This window comes from Neopelma chrysocephalum, unplaced genomic scaffold, assembly GCF_003984885.1.
Source record: "Neopelma chrysocephalum unplaced genomic scaffold, ASM398488v2 Primary Assembly neopelma1_97390, whole genome shotgun sequence".
NCBI lineage: Eukaryota > Metazoa > Chordata > Aves > Passeriformes > Pipridae > Neopelma > Neopelma chrysocephalum.
Genome location: NW_020926031.1, coordinates 6766937 through 6791459, shown reverse-complemented (window position 1 = coordinate 6791459; position 24523 = coordinate 6766937). Strand labels below are relative to the sequence as shown.

General features: G+C 38.5%; 1 protein-coding gene across 5 annotated transcripts; it reads right to left on the bottom strand.

The window, feature by feature from the left end:
* Positions 1 to 2910: 2910 nt before the first annotated feature.
* On the bottom strand, positions 2911 to 24283 carry ZFAND4 (zinc finger AN1-type containing 4). 5 transcript variants are annotated; one of them, XM_027672426.1, is made up of 10 exons: positions 24174 to 24283; positions 23177 to 23479; positions 15855 to 15930; positions 15686 to 15753; positions 14977 to 15163; positions 11109 to 11256; positions 9111 to 10292; positions 8451 to 8505; positions 5991 to 6108; positions 2911 to 3813 (listed from the first exon to the last, which is right to left on the bottom strand). In XM_027672426.1, the coding sequence occupies exons 2-10, from the start codon at positions 23358 to 23360 to the stop codon at positions 3678 to 3680; spliced, it is 2154 nt and encodes a 717-aa protein (XP_027528227.1). In that variant the 5' UTR covers positions 23361 to 23479; positions 24174 to 24283; the 3' UTR covers positions 2911 to 3677. The 5 variants fall into 5 exon arrangements, with proteins under 5 accessions (XP_027528227.1, XP_027528229.1, XP_027528230.1 ...); XM_027672428.1 differs by having other exon boundaries at positions 5991 to 6105; XM_027672429.1 differs by having other exon boundaries at positions 9450 to 10292.
* Between the last annotated feature and the right edge of the window lie 240 nt (positions 24284 to 24523).

The following is a 24523-nucleotide window of genomic DNA, read 5'->3' as shown; positions in this document are numbered from 1 at the left end:
TTAGGAAAACAGAAGGAACATACTCTATTTCTGACCTCCTCAGATCTGTTCAGAGTTGGCTGAATAAGAGTCATGAACAAATAATCACACTTTTCTTCTAGGATTTCTTTGTAAATTTCATTCTTGGACAAAACTAAAACTTTTTGCCATTCTTAAATGCCTCTGCTGCCCCCTGGTGTCGCTTCTCTGCAGCTTCACACACAAAGGCAACACAAGAGAAAGTCAGAGAAACACCAACACAAGTTTGCTGCTACTAAGTCCCTGTGTAGAGGAGTTATGCACAAACGAGGGGATTACACTTCTAAATGCAGTTCTTTTGCAGAGTGATGCTTATCATAATTTCTGAAAAAGATCTGATTACCAGGCAAGCCTCATTCGAGTAAGATACTGCAGAACAAACAAAATCTCTCTTACACTGAACACTGCCAGCAGAAATAGCTTCAAATTAGCCAGAGTACCAATACACTGCACTGAAGACTTCCAGTCAGCTGGAGAATAGCTGTCTGCTATTGAATTAATGCTATTCAATTAGTGGTTATGCACATTTTTTGCTATTGTCTAAAGAACAGTTAATGGGAAAGGCAAAACAATGATCCGGGCTAAAATACTACCTAAGAAATATGCACATAATCACCATAAAAGAACATAAAGCAAAAAATTACACGGTTGCATTGACAAGAAACCCGGCTTATTCATGGACTCACTGATAAAAAAGATGGAGATCAAGACTGACAAACAAAAGAGCTAAAAATGCAAACCCTCCCAGCCACTGGTTTTGTGTGTGTGTGAGGCAGGGAGAAGGAATGGCTGGAATAAGCAGAACCTAAGCTATAGAGACTCACATATTAGTAAGGCAAGACACACGTTGGACTCTCAAGTTTAATAAATAGTGTGTTCCCTTTCACAGGTTTGATGGCTTTGAAACAACAGCCTTTGATTCTTTGTAATAAGATGCATCTAGTGGTCCCAAGAGATAATGGTTACAATTGGGTCTTTTATTCAAAGAATTAGTTGCAGGAAAGAATTTGGCTCAAGGAGTAAATCCACATGTGGCTGTATGACATGGTTTAATCTTTTGGAGAAAAAAATCCTTAGAGAGAGAAATATACAGAAAATTTGGGACCTGATTCTTGAAAAATTGGAAAGGCTTTCAAGTATAGTATATATCTGGCAGGAAGGGAGAGAAGTACACACCAAAGTAACTGCTAAACTTCCAGCATGTAAACGGTTTGTAATACAATAAGCTAATTACACAAACAAACACACAAAAGCGAAACATTTGTCTTAAGCAGATGTGTAGCACCATGGTACACTGACTAATGCTCAAAACCTAAACCATTTAGGTAAGTTTTACAGTAAACAGTAATTATTCCATAGCACAATCTAACGCAGGATTTGGTAAAAGCCAATAGCATCTAAATTAGCAACTGAAACAGTTCATTACAAATTAAAGTGCTCTTAGGACTGTATTACTGGTTGAAAATGGATGCCTGTAACACGGTATTGATATAAGAACAAAATCAGTAGAGAGTTCTGCAGAAGAAATATCTGCATTAAGTATAATTAGAATGAGCTATAATAAAAATTATGAAAAGCTACACACAGGGAAATTAAATTATTACTGCATTGCATTTTCTGAAAAAGCACTTCATTATATATATGCAGAAAGGGAGAGTCAAAAGTGAGATGTGACTCAGACTTCCTGCCACACATCTGTTACGTAGTGGTACTAAAATTTGAGTGTGGCCATTCTAACGCACTGCAAAACAGTTTCCTGACAATTATACTTATGCAAAATCAGACTAAGTGATGGCAGATGATATTTTTTAATTCTACTTCTTACCAGATCTCTACTGTACCTTCAAAAACAGCAATGCCTCTGTCTTCAGAAAGTTGCTGAGCTGCATGCAAGTAATTGTTGGGAAATCACTAGTACATTTGTCATGCTCCTTATTCTTTTCCTTCAGCATCAAGTACTGTCCCATGCTGGAGAGGAAATAAAAACTACAGGCATGTTCATGGTACCTAGCACAGCTCAGTAACATGTTCTTCATACCATATGCAACCTTCTCCAGTAATAATAAACCTGAAGGTCGCACACACAGAACTACATTTTTATCTTATCACTGCCCAGAAGGATGATTGCAAACATTTTTTCCAAGCTTGTCACTCTATGAAAACTTCAGGTTTAAGAAGTTTCAAGTAGACTACATGAAACGGATTTCCTCCAAGGGTGAGATTCTTCAAGTTACTTCTCCCTCTTTCAGTGAGTGTCTTTTTTGGCCCAACTTTTGATTTTCATCCTCATAAGCTCCTATTGTTTGAGTGCAGCACAGACCATTGTAATACCACAACCAACTAAGTATCTGAGGACTTTGATAAGACAGGGACCATGACATTTGATTACACAGATAGAGTGTGGGGGGATTTCTTTTGTTTTGGTGGTTTGTTGTAGGTTTTTATTAATCTCTTTATACTGGAACACTTAATGCAACTTATATAAAAATATTCCAGAAGCATTAATGGAATGAATTAGGAAAGTTTTCTAGTAGGTATGTTCTTCCAACATCACTTTCTGCAGTAGCTGCATGATCATTAGAGGTGTCTAATGCATTTACTGAACTGCCCTTACACAGTATCAGCTGGAGGGGAGAAAGGGTAACATACACCATTTATTGAACATCCATTTTGCCTTTGCTAGTACATTTGTAAGACTTCAGGAGCTTTATTTAAAAGCACACAGTGTTGGTCACACTATTCCTAATGAAGTTGGTGGGAATTCTTCTTCAGCATGAACAGATATGAGCCAGTGCTTGTGGAAAAAAAAATTAAATATATATATGCTCCCAACAGAGCCCAACTTTCAATTTAGGAACATGCTGTATGAGACAAGTTATTTTGTGCATTTAGAACACATAAACCAAAATAAAATTTAATATTTATTAGAATTTCTTCCAGTAACAGCATTCAACATCTTAACAAACCAAGTTGTGAAGTCTTAAAAAAATCTAGGATTACAAAAAAAGTTAAAATAAGTTGTTTCTTATATTTAATGGCAACAAACAGGGAACCTTCTATTTAAAAACAAACTTGTCATATAAACAGTATTATTTTAAGAAAATGTGATTAAGATGATATGTAATTTTCAGAATGGACACACAGTGTATGAATACCAATCAGAATGAAACAGAGGGGCTGAACACACTATCCCCTTAAAAATCTCAAAACAGGCTGTTTGAAGAAAGGGGAAGGAGGAGGATCTTTCTAGTGAAATAACTTAATGGACAAAAACACAAGAGTACAGAAGACATTACATGACACCCTCATCACAACACCCCCTCAACTCTGGTTATACAGTAAAGTTAGTAAAGTGCATCTTTAAAGACTTGTCTAGTGAAATAGCTTTTCCAAATATAAAACACAAGACGTGCAGTAACAGTTAATCATAGTGTAAATTTTTAGAAACTAGTTTTTAACCTTTCATTCACTCAAGAAGAAAAGTCTTAACCGCAGTAGTGTTCACATTATTCTTCGACAGGATGCATCCTCATGTGCTTTTGTTACTTGGCAAATCTTCAAATACGGAGCATGGCAAAATTATGCAGTTTAAAGCAAGTGCTTCTCTCAATTCAATACAACTCTTCAACAGCAGAATGGCCACATGCAGCACAACCATGTCAGATTTTGGGAAGCTTTGGTGCACTAACGATGGGATTGGTTTCCTGCAAATACCTTCGCCCTGCACTCTTATAGTCGTAGGTGCAGGTGTGGGTCTCTGCATAGCGGTGTGTTGCACAGAAGTTGTTTCCACATCTGAAGAAATATTAGAAGTTACAAGAAGCTTTTAGAAGCTTTTAATGCTCTGACATACTGGGAGCGCTTTTGCTTAATCATGTGTTATTTGACATAGCTGTTTGGAGTCTTAACATTCCTGACTGATAACACTAACTGGTGGGGTAAACAAAACAAAACAACATTTTTCTAACTGAATGTTGCGGTTTTGACCCAACAGTCTCTTCAGCTGGTAAGCTAAGCAAGATCAGTACCCCTGGAACCACACACTTATAAATTAAGAATTATGAGCTTTGTTTTACTTTCTTTTTTAAAGACCTCACACAACATCAGTTGGTGGAATTCAGAGGACAAAACCATGGAACTAAAATAATGACATCAGGTGAAATCCATGTAATGCATTTCAATTCAAAACCACCACATCATTCACACCATCAAAAAAGTTGTTTAGTTCGGCACAACTGGCATAAACTCAGATTAGTCATTTAAGATTAATAAATACAGATTTATGCAACTGTAAAGACATCAGACAGACTAACTACAGGGAACATAACTTCCTATATGACTGGAAAAGGGTGCATCTATCCAATATCAGCTGCAATTTTGATGAGTTAAGATTATGATTTTTGCCTTCAAACTTCACAGTTCAGCAGCTAAGACCCCTAACAGGAGAAAAGATATTGTATCTGATCTGGACAAGTGCTTTAAGTGGAGACTGGTATTAGTGTCCTGATAGCCTAATTATCCAATAAAGATGCTTTCTGACAGTAGAAAAATGACATCATTCAAAATCATAATTCTCTTGAAATTGATTTAGCATTACCCATCCAACTTACTGTCTCACTATCAGACTGTAACCCCCTATTTATTTATTTGTTTATCTGGGTTCATAATAAACTCTGCAGCTATTGTTCCAGTGGTTTTGTGTGCCTGGTAGTAAATTTGCTTTTCTTTGGTTCTTGGTCCCATAATCACCACTTCTCTCATATGAATGTACTCTCTATTTGGTTCATGTTCCTTTTTTAGTAAAAGGTCATATGGTTGCTCCTTCTGAACGCAAACCAAATACTATTTTTGGAGATGTGCAATTTCTCCCCTTTATTTTTTATCTTAAGTAAGCTGCTTAGTTACTTTTAGAAGAGCTTGCAGCTATTCATTCAGCAGGGAGTGTGCAGTGTCCAAAACTGTTTCAAAATCAAAAACTGAAGAGTCAGTAGGGAAGCAATTCTCACCCTGAAACTCTCCTATACAATTCTCCAGTGGCTGAAGTCTTGTTCATTTGGCTGTTGAAAGGCATGGACCAAGATTAGCTCTAAATGCAGCCCTCACAGTTGATTAGCCCCTAGCATTGATTAGCTCATGGGAAACAATACTAAGAAAAAGTATCTTGTGGGAAAAAGTTCTTGGATAACCAAGATGAACAGAAAAAGCAGGTGTTTTTTTGGTGGTTTACTTTCTTGGGTTTTATTTGTTTGTTTGAGTTTTTCGTGGTTTCATTTGTTTGTTTTTTGTTTGGGGTTTTGTTTGTTTGGTTTTTTGTTTTGGGTTTTGTTTTGGTGTTTTTTTTAAGTTCCTCATGATCACCACCAAGTGCCAGGTCTCATAGTGTTGTTTAAAAGTCATGATTTGGGGGACCAGCACTCTTATGTTCTGCTTTTGAAATGCTCTACATGCTCAAAGGTGACTGAAGTCTTGCAAGAAATAGAACACACATAAAATAAAAAATTTGTTGAATACAAATTTGTATAAATTTACAATCTGTGAAAATGTGTTGCAATAGAATCACATCTAAGATTTTCTGAAAAACCAGTTCTAACAAAACCAGTTTTTCCTCAAGTTGTTAATCATATCATTATTGTCAAGACACTTCACAGAACATGTATCTTTAGCAAGTTCTACTCACACCAGTATAAAATGTCATTGTTCTTTTTTTTGTTAACGTGTTTTTATTTCCTGACATCTTCCATTCTGATACCTTTCATTTCTTGATCTTCCTGGAAGAACATACACCTCAAAAGCAGAACAGGTACAACATTCCTGAGTTTTAATTCCTGCAGTTTTGCTGAACTGAGAAATCCAACCTTTTGGAAGGTTGCCTTTTAATCTTCCATGCTTAAGGAATACCATGCAGCAAAGAAAACCTTTTGGTTAACTCAGCTATCAATTTTAAGTAACAGCTGGTTATATGCTCAGCCTACCTGCACTCATAGCTGGTTGCCAATCCAGTTTTCTTGCCACAAAGAAAGCAGTGCTTTGTAATTTTCTTTTTTGCTTGAATTAAGCCATTCACAGGTGGAAGATGGGTTGCTTCACCTGCTTTCAGAAGTAGAAAGACATCAAAGACATTTTATTTTAACTTATTCACAAACTAGTTAAATGTTATCTTTTGAAACCCAGATTAGTTTTACATTTCTTAGAATACTTCAGGTGGGAACCCCAAAGCCTAAACAGAGAGGGGAAAAAAAAAAAACCAACCTGAAAGTCAAAACAGAAAACACACCTCAAGCCTATGAACACCTTTGGAAGAAACATCACAATGTGGGACCTAGAACTGTTATTTTTAACACCTGTTAAAAGCTCACGTAAGCAGGAAGTTACAGAAAAAAATTAAGCAACACATCTCATAATGGTCTTCCCAAATGTAAAATGAACACACGTAGTGTGACTGGGAAAACCACTGCACACAATGGCTTTACAAAGAATCAATTGGGCATTCCAGTAGCATCTAGTATATTCAGTGTAGTAGTCTGCCAAAGAAGTACTGCAACATTTTAAAATCTTGCTGGTACTCCGTAATTGCAACAAAAGTATAGTATTAGACTACAGGTCTCTATTTAGCTATATGGTTACATTAGGCACTTTGCAGATTATTTGTAAAATTTCTATACTTTAAAATTTACTTTACTTTTACTTTTTGCCCTGTAATTCTTGGCTGTTGCTTTATTAACTGGAGAGCAAGTAAAGAAAAGACATCTTCCCTCTGTAAGAGTAAGTTCTTTGTCCACAACTTGCCTATGCATATTTCCCACATGCTGGGACAGTGAAAGTGAGCAATGCATCCTCTCACACATTCTTTCAGTGTTTCTACCATTTCATTGTCAGGATGTTCCCAAAAAGTGATCTCATGAGTTCAGAAGTATTTTTTTGTCCAGGACACTTTTAATCCCAACATAAGTCACTTCTTAGCTGAGATACAGCAGACTACATTCCACAGCAGCACCAGGCAGTCACTAAACATTGCAGTCATCACTACCGTCCTCTCCCACCCCACTGCTTCCTAGCATCAAAACTTCTAGGTACTGTTTGCCCACGCTAACAACTTCATCATCTAAAAGTATACAATTTCAGTTAGCCCACCTTGAGGAAGAGAGAGGTTGAAGACAGACGGCCCTGTGGACCATAAAAAACAACACACCTGCCCTCACACTTATGGTCCCTACAGCAACTACACTGAAAACTGACTCTGTCTCTCAGACAGTTACACAACAGACATGTCTCTCTGAAAAGCCTGCATGATATGATGACACCAACTTGATCTTTCTCATATCTAGTATCTTTTGGAAAATACACTTTTGTCTGACATAAGATACACCAGAGGAGTGTCTTCTTCATAGTTCTATCCAAAATGATGCTGATGTTAGTAGGCTTTCCCATCATGCAGACATGGCTCTTAGGGTATCACCTCTGTTACCAAGGAGTAGTTAAGGACAGACCTGTTTATTAATTGTCTGACAAGTGAAAGCTGCACCCCAGTTGTGAAACAAAGGCAGAATCCACTACTTCAGCAGCTTTTTCTCCCACGCTACAATTACATAATTTTTCCTACTGCAGCTGCTATTGGAACATCTATTTTCTAGCTCATTCTCTATATCTAGATCTTAAAATCCTGGAATACATGCCTGCCTCTTACTAAGGTCATACAGAAAGAAAAGAAAACCTGTAAGCTGCAAGCCAAAGATGTGAAGAAGAAAAATTAAATGTGCTGAAAATCTTCAGCTCACTGTCTGAAGAGTTGTAAAAGCAGTTTTAAAAATAAAAGTTTTAATCTAGACAACTCCTTTCCTCCCAGGAGAATTCATTACGTAAGAAATTAATATCTAGGCATAACACATTCATTTTCAGTAGATGTCAAGCATTAAGCAGTCCATAGTTACCAAGATTAGGGTGGAAAGAATGATGATCAGTACAAAAAATAGTGAAAAATCTGCACTATATCAATGTTCTTCAGCATCCATGCCCTTATTGCTTCCTCCCTGCTTTTCTTTTGCTCAGGCTGTAGTGCTAAAGACAATGTTACTGATAAATTTGGCTCCAATTTTAGTAGACTCAGAATTATTCACAGAACTGATCATTTGGAAACTTCAGCGCAGAAAAGTCATGTTTATATCTACAGATGACATGCAGGATTTATTAAGTACTAAAAAAGTTTATGCCAAAAAAAAGCATGTTAAGTTATGTCAACTTCAGATCTGGATGCCATCTGTATTTTAAAGAATTGCTTAAAAATATTAAAAGTTTAGTCATGCTATAGACGTGCAAAACAACAAGTACTCTAAAAGCCACATGCCTTACAAAGATAAATTATTTTTGTCCTCTCTATGTGTGATATACCAGGAAAGATTAAAGAGTCATCTTTAATTATTATGTAAGTTACTTACCTACTCTTTTCCCTACAGCTGCCATACTTCCATTCATTCCAAGCCCATGCGCAGACTAAAAAAAAAAAATTTCCACAAGGAAATTACTAGCAGATGGAAATTAAATGAAAACTTAGGCAGTCTGGTATCGGCTTATTTGATATCAATGTTTTATCAATCAATGTACCTACAAAGAGTCCAAGACAACTTCTGCAGACTAAGTTAAAATTCTGCAATATAAAGCTTTACCCTAAACGACTATATAATAAACCTCCCCATACTTCAAAACAAAGCACGTTAGAGCTGAAGCTTGGCACATATGATGCCAGTCACAGGGCACACTTTGGAATAAATGACAATTGGTGAGCAGCAGAAGTCAGATGACACTTCTAACAGACATTCATTATTCTACCATTACAATAACTAATAATTTCAGTTGTGAACTGAACAAACACTTTAATCTATGAAAAATTACTTCTAGGACCTGTTTAGATAAGGCAGTTAAGATACCAACAGAAATTCAGAAAACAGTTTAAGACAAATCAGGGATTTAAACACATCTTCCGCTCCCCCCATCTGCCTTTCCTGACAAGACACATACATACACACAGAGTAGTTTTGTAACACCAGTACCAGAAAAGACAGGAAAACTTGGATTTCTCTGGATGCATTAATACTCACTAGAATATATTCAGCAGGTTCATTTGGAGGAGCAGTTTTCCTAAAGCTTTCTTCCTGAAAATGTTGCAGGTTTGTAGGTAGTGCAATACCAGAAGTCCGAAACCTGCCTGTACCACAGGAACTCTGTAAACTTTCCCTGTTTGTGCTTCGGGCCAGCGAAGCCAGAAATCCCAAGTTACTGACAGAACTCACAGATTCTTTGGATGCCTTGCTAGCCACATCTGTAATGTCCCTATCCTCTGCTTTAGAAAGTACATCAGGTCTTTTTCCAAGTGCCTCTACTTTCACACTACAAAATCTAGCAGTCCTAGGAAAAGAGGAGTCTGCTATACTACGTACTTCCAACGATTGAAGCACATTTGGGGAGGCTGCTGATCTCAAGTTACCAGCCTCGAAGCATCTGGGTTGTGCTTGAGGTTTCAGAGAACTGTGACATGCCGCTTGCGTTGAATACCGAAGGGGTGACAAAAGCAGATTTTTCTGAGGACTTAATTCACGAGTACGGAGAAGACCAGTCTCCATTGCTGCAGTGCTCAGCACTTTGCCAATAGGTTTTCTATGCTGCTCTACAACCTTAGACTCTTTGTCTCCATCAGGCAGCTCAAGCTCTGGGTTCACTTTTCCCATATCATATATCTCACTACACTGCTCAGCGGTGCTTCCTTCCGCTAAAAAAGCAAAAGCATCAGATTCAGGTAGGTGTTCTTCTTCTGTTCCATATAGTTCTCCGTTTGTTAGATTTGGAAATAAAACAGCATCCTCCTCACTTGCTGAGGTCACATTTTCAGATGCTTTTTCTGAATTCACAGGCAGGGATGAAACAGGAGTCAGAACACTATTTATAGGAAGTTTTGCATTTTCTAGTTCGACGCGAGATATTTTCGGTGGTAACCTGATGCTACCAACTGGCTGAGACCAAGAGTTGCTCTGCCAAGTGTCATCTTCCTTAAGGAAGTGATTAGCTGTGGATGGCATTGTTCTGCCAGCAGTGGCCAAAGTAGCCAATGCTGAAAGTGCGTTTTGGGAAGACTCCGACTGATGCAAATTCCCGGGAGGAGGTAGGCACGACTGTCCGATATGGGGGAGCACTCGTAAGAAGCGGTGACGAGCAGCAGCCACTGAGCCACTGGATGGTCGAGGAGTTATTGGAGGACGAGGTTTCACCTTGACGGTTTTCTTAGGCTATTAAAAACCAAACCAACAAAAATAAAAAAAAAACACAGATAGAACAACAATTAGTATTTGAATTCCAATTGCATTCAAAGACCTGACTGAGAACATATTCCGAGGAATTCAGACAGCGTAAGGCCAGAAAGGACCAAATCATTTCTTCTACTCCATCATATGTTACTAGCCATCAAGACTTCACCCCAACATCTGAATATTAAAATAAAAGATTATAATCAGAAAATGCTTTTCAGTAAATAGGTCATATGTCAGAGAAATAGAAAAGGGAAGCCAGAATGCCGTCAAAGTTATTCAGAAGAACTTCAGGCCTCAAACGCAACAAAAAAATGAAAGAAAGTATAATCTAGGTAACCTAGTCACACATGAACACCAGTGTGATGTTTTATCTTCAAGGTAATCTCATTCTTGAATTTCACTTTATGGGCTTTTTAGTTACAGTATTTCTAGTGAAGTTTCATTTAGGAGAAACACTGACTTTTACCAGAGCAGTACCGCAAAACAATGCTACTTGAAGTACTGGAAGAAAAAACCCCAAACAAACAAAACCTCAAAAACCCACCCACCCAAAAAGCCCACCCATGCAAATAAATCCAGGACCAGTAGTGAATTCTTTCAATTAGGACAGACACATCCAAGGAAAACCAATACCCCTTCGCAGAATGTTTATACAAGAGTATTTACATAAACAACAGATGAGAAATCCTTGATAACTTCCCAAGACAGCAAAGTATCTGATCTGCTTTTTAGAAAAGCCAGCACAAGGAAAGCCCTAGCTATTTTATGACAGAAAAACTGAAATGACAATTTCACCTTTTTACTCAGATTCATGTTCTCCATCTTTGCCTTGAGCAGTTTCATTTTATTCATAGTAATTGAATTCTCAATAATCTGTTGTCCAGAAGGTGATGCCTCTGTCTCATCTTCATCATCAGCATATAAATTATAAACTGAACCACTGCTGAAAATAAAAAAAAGTTTGTATTCACCATCTAATCAAGTAATTTCATTATGTTTTCAATGTAGAGTATTCTCACAACTAGGAAGTCATATCCGTAGTTGATCTGTTGACAAAGCATTATGTAAAACTGTATGCAAAGACATTTCAAATCCATTTATCCACATAAGCATCCCTTGTAAGAGCAAAGTGATGTTGCCGAAATCTGAACATCGCCACGCTTCTGGGAAGTTGTTATATCATATACAGTTGGTTCACACTCACTATATATTTTCCCCACAGAGGGGATATCCAGTTCCACAAATGTCTCCTGAAGATATGCCAAAGCTGTTAAGTGTGTGACTCAGACAACAAGCTGATCAGTTTTCCAATTAACCAGACACTGGCATGGAAGGAAAAGTCCAAATTTCTATCCATCCTGAGGGGTGTTCTCACCATAAATGGAAATGGAGGGGTCACCCGTGTGGATGTGATATTCTATTTCTCCTTTTCAAAATATAAAAAAAAAAAGAAAAAAAAAAAGAAAAAGATCAGTTTAGGTTTCCAAAGAGTCTCACATTTGGAAAAAAATAAATAGATTAGAACTGCTAATCCCAAGACAAAACATTTTAACTCAGTAGCCACTGGAAGTTTATAGCATGACATTTCCTTCTTCCATTCTGCATTCTAAAAGACTGCAAAACCTCAGTGCTTTAAAATCAGAATCTAAATTGTTTTTCCTATGAAGCAATAAAGCATTATCACTAACATTTCAACATTTGACAGTGAAATGAAAGAACCATTAGGAGTGTCCAATTCATTACAAATTGATAAATTTTCAACATTGTATGTAGTACATTTTAAAGAGTGTTTTAGTTCTTCCATTAGGCTGTCAGCATCCAGAAATCATGACAATCAGGCAATTCCCCTGTGTTCATACAAACGTCTTAGTAGATTTAACTCAAATTTCTAGTCTCAGAAAAGATCAAGGAAGAACTAAAGGTCACGAGAAAGTCGGTACCACAAAAAGAAAAATAAATCACTAATTAGAGCTGGCATCTTACCTGATTCTTGGAAATATTCTGCTGCCCTTAGTCAAGAGTCAGTATTTTTTGCACTGACTCTCCACATCCATTTCCCTAAGATGTAGCAAAATTCCAAAGGCAGCACAGCTGGGAGACATTATGAAGAGCAAGATGGCAGCAAATTCAAAGCAAGAGTCAGCAAAATAGACAAGTCAATTCTTACCAAGACCTGAATGGTTCCATATGGGGCAGTCAGCATGCATATTACATACCTCTCCTGGTAAAAACCCAACACTAAAAAAAATAATTTCGAAATTTTAATTCTCAAAGATTTAAGTCACCAACTCAAAATAATTTGTTGAACTTCCCTTCCTTGAAGGGAAGGATAGGAAGTAAAGTGGCATGTTTCATGTTTGTTTGGTTTGTTTGTTTTTTGCCTTTTTTTTTTAAATGCAAAAATAATAGTTATCCTTTTTTTTTAATTATATTTTCTGACTAACTAGGGGCCAAAAACACTAAAAAAAAAAAGAACTAACACAAGGATTGTTTGCTTTAATGTATTGTAAAATTATAAAAGTTGGACAGGGAATTTTTATCTTCATACTTTCAGCCTATTTTCCAATGAGTAAATTTTAAGTTTACTTTGTCCATAGGTGTCAACATTCCTGAACTCTTGCTTTTAAAATGCATGTCTCAAAAATTATTAGCTTGCTGAAACTCTTTCGGCACCAGTGTCTGCCCATCCTCCACCACAACTTCAACACTCTTCTTTTAATCCAGAGACAATGATCATTGTATGCATTTACACTTTGTCAAGTTTTAACCATTAACTCAATCACAGATAAAATAAAATGATCTGGAGACCTATAAAACAAAACTGAAACCAATGTCTCATTTCTAAATTTCAGTCACGGAATCCTGCTCCACACACAGACACACACACAGAGTGAGAAAAGCTGATAAACAAGTGCCTCAAAATGCTCAGTCATCAGTAAACCCACACACAGAAACACATTTAACTGTCAGTGTGGAAAACACTAGTATTCAGAGTGATTCACAGCCTTCCTCTATAAAGATCAAATGAAAAGGTCTGATTTGTTCCCATTCTCTCCTCCCTTTGCTACTTTTTCCATTTCAACACACATACACACAAAGATTTGAACATGTAGGTGGATACCAGGGAGCCCATTCTACTCAAAAATGAAAGTTGGAGCTCCTTATGACAACTCCTTGCAATAACTCACAGTATAGCATCCACAGTCCCAGCTTTTTGGATTGGTTTGGATGTTCGTTGGAGTCAAAAGTTTAAACAGGAACAATGTGGTAATAGGCAGGGTATCAGTGAGAAGAAGAATTACACTGGATTGCTCTTTGCAGAAGTGTATCTAGCCCAAAGCAGCAGCAAAGTTCTCAGTTCTTACCAATCATGCTTGGTTTAACCTACTTCAAACCTACACACAATACCATATGTGGCTACTTAGTGAAAGAGTGCAGGGGCCTAAAGATCACAGATCAAAAATATTTGTATCTTTTCCTTCTCTCTAGTAATTGTATATCAAACACTACGTCTTTCTACTCTATATAACAATGTGGGAATTCAACCTTGATATTTCATTCAGTCAGTACTTTTTAAGTACAGATCTTTTATAGGACTTTATAAGATTAGTATCACTGAATTCAAACACACTGAATATAAACCCAGTACAAAGCTCTTGCTTTCACTTTGCAAACAGAAACAAGAATAGTCACTTAAAACAGCACAAGCCTTAGCCTTGGAGAAAACACAGCTAGTTCCAGAACAGGGACTACTTTCCTTACAGTTGTACAACTGTCAAGCCCTTGAGGGGATAAAAAAACCCTACCCAAAAGCTGCAGGATAAAAACAGAATGTAATAATTTTTAATAGATATTACCAATTTTGATAGCTTTAGAAAAAGACTACTAAACCGTTCACTACAATGTAGTAGGTTAAGTGCCATAGTTGCTCTTCTGATGATAACAGCACGTTGATTCTGATAGTGATTGAAACAAGCTTGGTACCTCAACAATAGCTAACCTGAGTCCTAATTACATCCAAAGGCTAGCTCTATCAGTAATTACTTCAGTACATTTAAAAAAAACAAAACAAAAAAAATAGAACAACACCCCCACCCAAAAAAAACCCACAACAAAGCCACTCCTCCCCCCCAAACAAAAAAAAACAACCCCCAAAATAAACCAAAAAACTCCAACAAACAAAACCCACAGGATTTTGCACTGCCAATCTACTGTCTTCCTGACTAATCATTTGGTCAAGTCATACCCATAGATAAAAAAAATTATGCCCTGAACAGAGAAATGTTTACAAAACTAAACAAATGCCTTAAGATGGAAGAGAAAGTGGTTAACTGAAGGTTTTAATATCTTATATGGTCAAAATGACTCTCCTGTGAAATGCTGCTTTTCAGAAAGGGTTGGAATGTTGAGAATTGCCTTAAGTATGAGGTCAGCTTTGTCTCACTATATTAATGCACACAGTGATTAAGAGAACCATCAGCATGACCACTGACCACAAAGCACTACTGTGCTGTTAGGCCATCCAGTTACAGCAATTTAACAGACCTTAGGGAATAATTCTTGCATATTCCAGATATTCTTTTGATAAAGTCAACAAATAAAGCTGAAAATTATACAGCAACCCACTTTTGAAGAATAATATAAAGATTAAAACCAACTTTACCTCAAAGACTCAGATAATGGTGTTAAAGTGCCATCGCCCCGGTCAACCACACGGAAGAAATTCAACCTATCTCCTTCTCGATATACTAAGAAGGTAACTTGTTTGTTGGATGGCCCTTTCTCCCAGGTCTTGTCTCTAGCAGGATCCATGTATTCAGCCATTTCCCTGATAGGGTCTTTCACAGGAACTACAAAGACAAAAAACCAAAATAGAACCCAAACATTATTATTGTTGTTTTGATCAACTTTGAGAGCTCACCTCAGTTTCTAACAGAAATTCCCAATCTACAAGATATGCTGAGTTTTTCCCCAAGTGAAAGTTATCAAGGGTATCTCTCCATTTTCATTTCTATACAGATGATCTACATAACCAAGTTTACCATCTGATTGAAACAATGCCTGATTCTTACCAATCATATTTTAAAAACTATTTGTATAATGACAGTATAGTATCATTTTTTCTTCAAGTGAAGAACTGCTGATTTTATGACTTGATGATTCTACACATACAAATAAACTAAGAGTAAACAAAGTGTACTTGGTATGCTAAGAAAGAAAAGATGGGGAAAAAAAAATTCCTCCGTTTTTGTTGAGTATTTTTCCAGTTAATTTGAAATTAAGTCTGATTGTCTAAAATGCTTAGCTAAGAGAAGTTGTTTACAGTTATAAGACATTGAAAGATCACTATTTTTAACTTAGTTAACACCTACCTCTTCTGGTATTAACAGGTCCACCTCGCATAGCCAGAACTAACTTCAGAGTGCAGCCTTCTGAAATGCTGCAAATAACAAAAAATAAATTTTTATAGCATTTTCTGTTGTTTATGTTAACAGTCATTTAGAAACATTAATTAGAAACATACTTTTATTCTATACTTACTTATAATCATTCAAACAATAGTCATCCTTCAGTTCTGTATTATTCCAAATTAAGTGCTGCTGAGAGACAGGAATACCTAGAAAAACAAACAAATGACTAAAAATTGGAGCTTGGTGGAAGGGCTTCTGGGGAGTTTTAATTCGTTAAAGAGTGTGGGGCTGATGGATTGAAACTGCATCCCAGGAGAAGGGAGAGAGGAAGCAGAACAAGGACAGGCACTTGAGCAGCCTTCAGTCATGATATCCAACCTCCAAACAGTTATTAAAAACAAAATTAAGATTTTCAGAAAGCTTTAGCTCACACACAAAGTTCAATGTTTTGCATCAACAAGGGGTCTACAGAAGTGTTCAGCTGCTTCAGGCTTACTGAATATTTCCTCTTTTTCCAGTCATCAGATGAGGTAGGTTTTTTCCTGTTTTCTGTACCTCAGAACTTTACATCTACTGACAGAAAAAACAGGATAAAACTTGTACCTACAGAACTGTTGATTAATTTAATCACAGACTGATATTTTGTATTATCCACAGTACAGACAGTCATATTAAGGTAATTGGTGGCAGTTCTATTACAGTGGTGACAACTGCAAATGTGTTTTTATCCCAGCTTGGCTTGGAACCTGAGAATTCACACGTATAATTTAGTACTATAGAGGTTAATTAAACTTCTTCGTACAAACGCTTTTGTTCTGGGTGTTCTTTAGGCCATCAGAACATTTTATTAACATCCAGTAATACTCATTTTCAACTCAAGCTCTGGGATGATTTGGCCATTTTTTGTTAAAAGAAAGTACACATACTGAATATTTGTTCCTTACTAAAAATCCATATTCTACACAAATAACTTTTGTTGCTTTTTGCCTGCATAGTCAACTCACTTAGATACAAATATAATGCACATTAAAGATAACAAGCATAAGCTGATACAACCTGAGATCTTCACACATTTTTACTAGGATGCTACCACCTTCCAAATTTTGGATAGAATACAAATGAGGACAGTTATGAAAGGGTGAGACATCTCAGACCATAAAAAAAAATAGAATTAAGGCTAATGGAAGATGAATAGCTGTCTTTTTTTGTCTTTGGGAAAAAAAATCATCCCTCCAGCATCAAAAAAGTTGTTCAATTTGTCTAGTGAAACCCAAGTAATTAAGATTTCACTGTGCATTCCCGACAAATTTTAATCAAAATGAAAATCTATAGAGGCCAAGACCTACTTTTTCAAAAAGGTCTAAACACTACTCCTCAGACTAAGAAACAAAAGCTATAAATGTATTTTCCTGAAAGTTATATTAAAATAACATTATCTTATATTTTTATTCATTGCATGTTCAGATACTTAAAGGGAGATGCAAGTAGCAGTGCCACACAGTAGAACTTCCCCAAATACATCTCGCAAGAGGTAAACACAAAGATGGGAGCCCTTCAGCTAGTTTCCAGAAACACCTCAGCTTCCTAAGGCTGGCAAGGATGCTCAGCAAGCTGTGGCAAGAGGTCACTTAAGTAGCCCCTTCCTAGGTAAAGGCACAAAGCTACGAACATCCATCATCAGCAAGGAAGAAAAGGAGACCAGATTCTGGTAAGAGTTCAAGAAGAATAAACAGGCAAGTAGGAGTTCAAGAAGAATAAACATGCTAAGGAGATGTCCCTGGGTAGAAGGAGGAGTGTACTTTGGAGGAATTATTATTCTTTAAGCTTTAGAAATTGGAATTTCCTTTTCTCACTACAGCTCATACCTAGACCTTCCCTTTTTTGAATGATTAATACAACTTTACTCCACTTGGAGGGCATTTAACAAGAATCTTATATCCTCTGAAGTCCACGAGACATTTATGAGGGGTACATGTTCATACAGTAGACTAACATAATTGCTACTACATTCCCAGCTATTTAATAGTTGGTTATTGGTTATGTTGTAAGTCTGCCTTGTAAGAAAAAAAACAAGCTGGCAAGAGCCAGCGAATCTACAGTGAAATTTTCTGTGTTGTTTTGCACTCTTCTGATTACAAACAATCATTACTGTCTTCCCTTGTTATGGTTTCAGCAGCCTCCAAGGAGCAATTTCCAATTACTCTGATAAACTGAGAGAGTATTTGTTAAAAAGGCTGGCTTGCAGCTGGCAATACTGGAGTGAAACATGTTTTTGCTCATTCAACAATGACAATGTATTTTTGCTGAAATGAACAGATGAAAAGATGATACTCTGCTGTAATTGGAAACAGACATGTCTTTATTACTTATTCCCTTTCATGCTGCTTTCTTAGAATTCTGTATTTATACATGGAGGAAATGGTATGTGCTTTATAGTTTCACAGGCAGCAAAATATGCATCAGCTGTCTCTTTTTTGGATTATAGTAAGGATTTCTTGAGGAGACATTTATACATGGGATCAGCATGTAAAACTGCCAGCAATAATGAGAACTGTGATATACCCATCCACTACCCTTCCCCCTAAGCAGCACATGACGGTATCACTGGCCTGCTCTGAATCAGTACTGAGAGGTAAGTACAGCAATAAGCTGCATCTCAGTGCTCAAATGGAAGTGAGCTAGGCAGGTGATGCTACAGGAAGACAGAAGAGTTTGCAGACTTTTGAAACAGCTGCAGATGCACTGACAATCTGACCTACCGAAATGGGGGGAGAAGAAGAGAGAAGCAGGTACTCTATGCTGTCTCTGAATCAGCATAGCTTCCTTCCTGTACTCTTCTTTCTGGCATGCTAAATAGGCTCACCACAGATGATGTGGTCAAGTCTGACCCAGAAAAAAAAAATTCCTGTAGATTTCAGAAAAAACTTTATGTTTAAAAACGCCCCAAACACTTCACAGTCAAAATTCAAACAGTGTACTTATCTTTCATTCAATGTCAAAATTGTTGGAGCCTCTGCTTAAGGAGAGGCTGGGCTGACAGTCTTGTTCTCCCTCAGAAACAAGCTACACTAGTAAGAGGTGCAAAGGTGCATAACTTACAGCAGCAGGACTGCTTTCCTACTGTCAAACTCCCCATCTCTGACCTGTGTGACAGTAACTATGGCAGTGTAAATGGCAGTCAGCACTGACCTGCTCTTCATCCAAAGGACTGACAAAGAAGAGACTAACAAGAGCAAATCTCCAGTAACTGAATATAAGTCCACAAAATTTCCTGACAAAGGTGACCTTACTTTACACCTTCCAGATTCTGCTCTGGGCCGCCATCAGATCTGAGCAGTTTTGCATTCACAGGAGTGTTTTCCCAGCTCAGACAAGGCACAAGCTTAAAAAATGCTTCATGAACTTCTAGTATCTATCAGCACAGTAAACAGGCAAATGACAAATCAAATAGAAGACGCAGAGGAAAAGAAGTAAATAGAAGAAAAGCAAGACTGACTCTGTTACAAGCTCATTACCCTTGTGTAATCCACTTCTCCAGTCCTGGCAGAAGCACAGCTATTTTCTCTAATGCAAATAGTAATAAATATCATTATGACACACTGTGAATTCACAGAATATTGAAAGAAATTACAACATTCACATGAAGTTTGCTTGACATTCTTCCAGTTCCTTTTCTTTAAGATGAAGCTGCTGTACATAGGTAGCAAAACAGTGACAGCAAAAAGACCGAAGAAAAATAACAACTCAGGTGATGAATTGAAAGTAGACACACATACAACAACAAAATTGTTGTTGCATCTGTCACTCCCTGCTGAACACAAGCATTCGAAATTAAGATGTATTCTGAAAGCTGGTTGTGTTTTTCCCCTTTGCAATAATACAAGAACAAGAGAACACCTAAATTTTCATCTAAAATGGTAGATGTTTCCACATACACAGACCATAAAATTCCGTTGCAAGTACTCACTGAACAAATCATGACCAAGTTGTTTTTTTCTTATTTTAAAGCTAGCTATGTAAATGAATGCCTTACACTCCATACTGAAGAATGCAAATTAATTCCCACAAGCCAGGAACAATAATACCATCACCAAATCCCAAAGCCCATCCACTCCCTTGAGACTCAATCCTATCCTACCAAGCAAACATGTTTACAGTTATTATCTATGGTTCTTTAACAGATGAAATTATTAATCACTACTAGGAACATGCTACCTGAATGTTCTGTCTATAAAATCCAGTGTAATAATTGGTGTTTCTGAATGAAGAACACTAAACCTTGCCCAGCCCAGCAGCTACAAGGACTTGTGCAATGGAGGAAGCAAAAAGAGATCTCAGTTTAAAAAACCCCATTACTTCCACTTTCAATGAAATCCAACTTTTTAAAGTACTGTTCATGTGTTAAAGCTCAGTCTTTCATGCCACCTTGAAAGTCAGATACCATCCTATCCATGTCCATCAATACATGATCCTGCCTTCAAAACCAAATAACCAAGTAAAACCAATGGAGTAGGTAGCACTGCCAGCAGCACTATGTGTGGCTGTGCGCATTCCAGCTTTTATGCCACCAGAAGATACAAAGGGGGCTATTTCTTTCATAGTGAACCATTTTAAAAGGCTCAGTCAGTGAATCTGAGACTAGGAGTGATTTACCCTAGGGGCTTCAAAGTCAACACCTATAACAAATCTTGTGCTTACTTAGCATGGAACATATTTGAGGACAAATGCCTGGATCTGACCCAAACACACATCCAAAATGCTTTATCTTCAACTTATGAGCAGACTCGCACTGAAATTTCAGATGAATTAGAACCCATTAGTAAGTTTTTACCTATATTCTTCACTGACTAAAACCCACTGAAAACAGATAGTTGAACACATGGAGCTCTTTCTTAGTAAGGTATCAATGCCTACTACAGCTGTGTAAACAAAGCCTTTCCATATCAGATTGCTAATAGGCACCAAGAATGACAAACAGTATCTGAAGTATACAAAATTCCTAACATGCCATACATATTATGCTTTTTTATTACAGTGCAGATAGTCTACAGCTATTGATATTCCAGTTGTTGACAAAGATCAATTTGTCTTGTTTTAACTTCATTATTAGCCTCCTACAATTAGAGGTACTGGCAATATTTGAGCAAATTAGTTAACTTCAGATAAAATTCTAGATTTTTTTCTTGGAGGTTTCAGGTCTCAGCTCATTTTTTCAAAACCTGTCTTTTTGTATGCTTATGCACTATCATCCTCAACACCCAAATGAGTCCACAGAGACAATACATGTACTAGGGACCCTAGATAGTCTTCCAGCAGCGTAGGAAACGTTCTCCAGCCAGAACTGCAGCTTAAATGAGAGAGATTCACAACCCATGAAAGTTGACCCAGTACAATAACAAAAAGTGAAAACCAGCAGCAGAAACAGGAACAGATGTAAACTTTCTCCTTCCCATGCTAAATCACAAATTTAAAATTTTTGCTCCACCTGAGTGATTTATTGTTCAAATTTGTGCACTATAATAGGAACTTCATCACTGAAAAGTTGTTATTTTACATGCAATAGCAACCACAAATGCAACATAAAATTAATTTGTTATTGTGTATCTGTTCCCTCCACACATAGCTGATCAATTTGTTTTCACTCTGTCTCCCATAAACTGTATTAATAAGCACATTACAGATATTTTAACTCTGTTATGGAGTATCAAGGTATTTCAGCTGACTTTTAGCAATTCAATGATAATCACCAGTGAACTCATCTTCTATGTTTAATGAAATTTACTTACTAATAATTAATTCTATACAGTGGGCACGTAAGTCATAATTACCTTATCATCCTATGAACTACAATATGTACACAAAATTCTGAATAAGCAATATTGTAACTTCATTACTGAGCTGTTCTAGTAAGAAAATGATGATGCTTTTATAAGCTAGGCACACCCAGCCTACAATAATAAGTTACAGGTATAATTCAGTACATGTATTCGCAGTCTCAGGTTCTGGACTACAAGAAATACAAATTCCTCTTCTTCACATCTCCCACTGATCTCTTCATGTATCCTTTAAAGCTCACTCCTTCAGAGATATTGCTCAGATAACCTGCCTTCTCTACTGCCTCTGCTACCTTTTAATTCACCCTTAGTTAGCATTCTGTGCATCTCTCCTACAGCTACGTTCAATTATAGAGAAGAGAAACCCTTTCCTTTTCTTGTTTCACCTCTAGCCTCCAGGAGCATCTTAACACATTCTCTGACTTGTGATTAATTATGGCCCTGTCCACAGGAAACAAAAGCATATCCACACAGCTGCACTACTATAGCTAGACAGATGTAAACTCCAGTTACCTGCATGGTGGAGCTTCTGCCATGTGGATCTCAGTAATAAAAACTCACCCCTATTGTTGCAATGCTTCTGTGTTTTAAGACTTGTGCCAGCTACCTTTTTTTCCCCCATCCCTTAGAGCAGACTTCCATAAGAGGAGGAGATTATCTTAGATTCAAGTCTAAAGCTCATATTACATCTCTCAGAGGATGGGTTTCACACAGACAGAAGGATGAAAAACACAGGTATACTAGGGAAAGAGAGGATCCCTTTTCTTAAAGTTAGCAACTCTGACACTCTCAGCTTCTGCAGCTATAGTTCTTTACCCCTCCAAAGTGAAAAAGAGAATGCAATGGTTGAAAGTACTTAAAATATGTATATCTAAATATTTCAAATCACATTCTTTCATGCAGGATCATTCTCAGCATAGAGGGAAAGGAGTAAGAGAGGACTAACCTACACCTTTTCTTCTTGCATAAGCATCAGGATTGGCCCCATAACTTAAAGGATCTTTTCACTTTGCAAGATGCGTCAACTTCATCACTTTAAGACAAAGCATTGCCTAGCCAGACCTCTAACAGCAAAAGATCACTCACCTAAAGAAAATTCAAATCTGTAACTTAAAGCTGCCTTTGGGATTTGCCTGCACTGCAGTTGCTCTTGTGACTGCAGTATCATAAAAAAACCATAAACTGACTAACCTAATAAGCAACAAGCATAGCAAGTTTAAAGTATGCTCAGTTAAAACAGAGACATATTGCATGGCTCAAGATTATAACCCTGCTGGTTAACAACCAACTCAGGTCAGAGAATCCATAACCTTTTTAAGATTAACCTTAATAATTGTGTATAAAATAACCCCAACAACTCAACCAACCCACCGGAAAAGCAAACACAGCAATTCCAGTGAAGCCTAACCCATGAACTTACAGGAAAAAGAAAGAACAGAAAAACAACTCAACTCCAATTAAATCTAAACCAAAAACTGAGCACCTAGTTTATATATATACTACTAAACATGACATTAAAGTTTTCTGGTTAGATTTTAGCAATTATAATTTTTAAAACAAGACTTCCTCTCTTCCTCTAAAATAATAAAGTTTACACTGAAATAAGAGAGAATAGTACCTTCCAGTCTTTGAATTTTAGCTTTCACAGAAATAACTGTTTCAAAGGGGGAAACTCGCAGTTCAAAGCATGTTCCTGTGAGCGTTTCAATGAAGAGCTCCATAGTTTCATAGAAAGGAAGCTTGTAGTGAAACGGTCCCATACTATCCTTATTGAAAAAAGGAGGCTCTTTCTTGTTGGCCATTAGAAAGGATTTACAACTTCCTTGTAAGAAGATCTGTCAGGAAACTACATTCCACTTCTAGCCAAGTCAGCTTTGAAGACACGTGTGGTGCATTGCTGTTCATCTTTAGGAGTTTTCACCTATAAAACAAACAAATACATCTGACAACATCTGAACATAACTGTTAAAGAGAATATCAATTTATTCTTGATGAACAATAAAATTCTTATTCCAAAACAGTAAGTTACTACCACGGTAGTGCAAGATAACCACAAAATATATTAGTGACGTTGTAGTTTTAGGACTCTGGTTTCAGTCAGCATTCCAGGTGCAACCTGCTACCCTTGTTATTTCTGTTTTCACAAACGACATGACAACCGGACGCCCAACACCTCCCGAGAAGGGCTGAGCCCTCGGCAGTGTCAGAGACAGAGGAAAAACTCCAAAAAGGCACAGAACCAGGGACTGGCCTGGGCGCGGGGAAAGCAGAGTTGGAGGCGGCAGCCCGGCCCAGCGCCGCACCGGGGCGGCGGGCCGAGCCCGGGCAGCCGAGCGGAGCGGCGGCGAACAAAGGCGGGCGAGCAGCCGCCCCCTCCCGCCGCCCCCGCGCCTCGGGGCGGCCTCGTACCCCGGGCAGGGCGCGGGGCCCCGCCGCCCACGACCCCGGCCTCCCTGCCCTGCACGGACACCGCCGCGCCTGCGGGGCTGGGCCCGGGCGGGTCGAGCACGGCCCCTCTGTCCCGCCGCGCTCGGCGCTCCCGCCGCAGGGTCCCCGCGGGAGCCGCGCTCCCCAGGACTCAGAGCCCGCCGAGCGAGGGCGGGGTCTCCCCTCACCTGCCGCCGCCGGGCCCGCTGGGGGGGGAGACACGGCTCCGGCCCCCCGCCCGCTGCAGGTCGCCGGACGGCCGGGCCCGGCGGGACACGCGCACCGGGAGCGCAGCCGGAGCCGCCGCCGGGGGGGGCAGGACCGGGAGGCGCCACCGCCCGGCAGCCCCCGCGCTGCCCCGCCCCCGTGACGGCCCCTCCCGCGGGCCAATGGGACGCCCGCTCTCACGCACTCGGCCAATCAGCGCCCCAGAGGGGCGGGGCTCCCGGCGCCTCAGGGACGGGCGCCGCCGGGCCGCTTGTTATGGTCGTTAAGACGCGGGGCGGCCGCGCGTGCGCGGGGAAGGACCCGGATGCAC

Bases quoted from the DNA above. Each gene is read 5' to 3' on its own strand.
- ZFAND4 (XM_027672426.1), bottom strand. From the start codon at position 23,360: ATGGCCAACAAGAAAGAGCCTCCTTTTTTCAATAAGGATAGTATGGGA. The intron at 11,257-14,976 runs GTAAAGTTGGTT...TTTTATTTTCAG, and splicing joins CCATTATCTGAGTCTTTGAG to CAGTGGTTCAGTTTATAATT. The intron at 3,814-5,990 runs GTAGGCTGAGCA...ATATTTCTTCAG, and splicing joins GCAACCAGCTATGAGTGCAG to ATGTGGAAACAACTTCTGTG.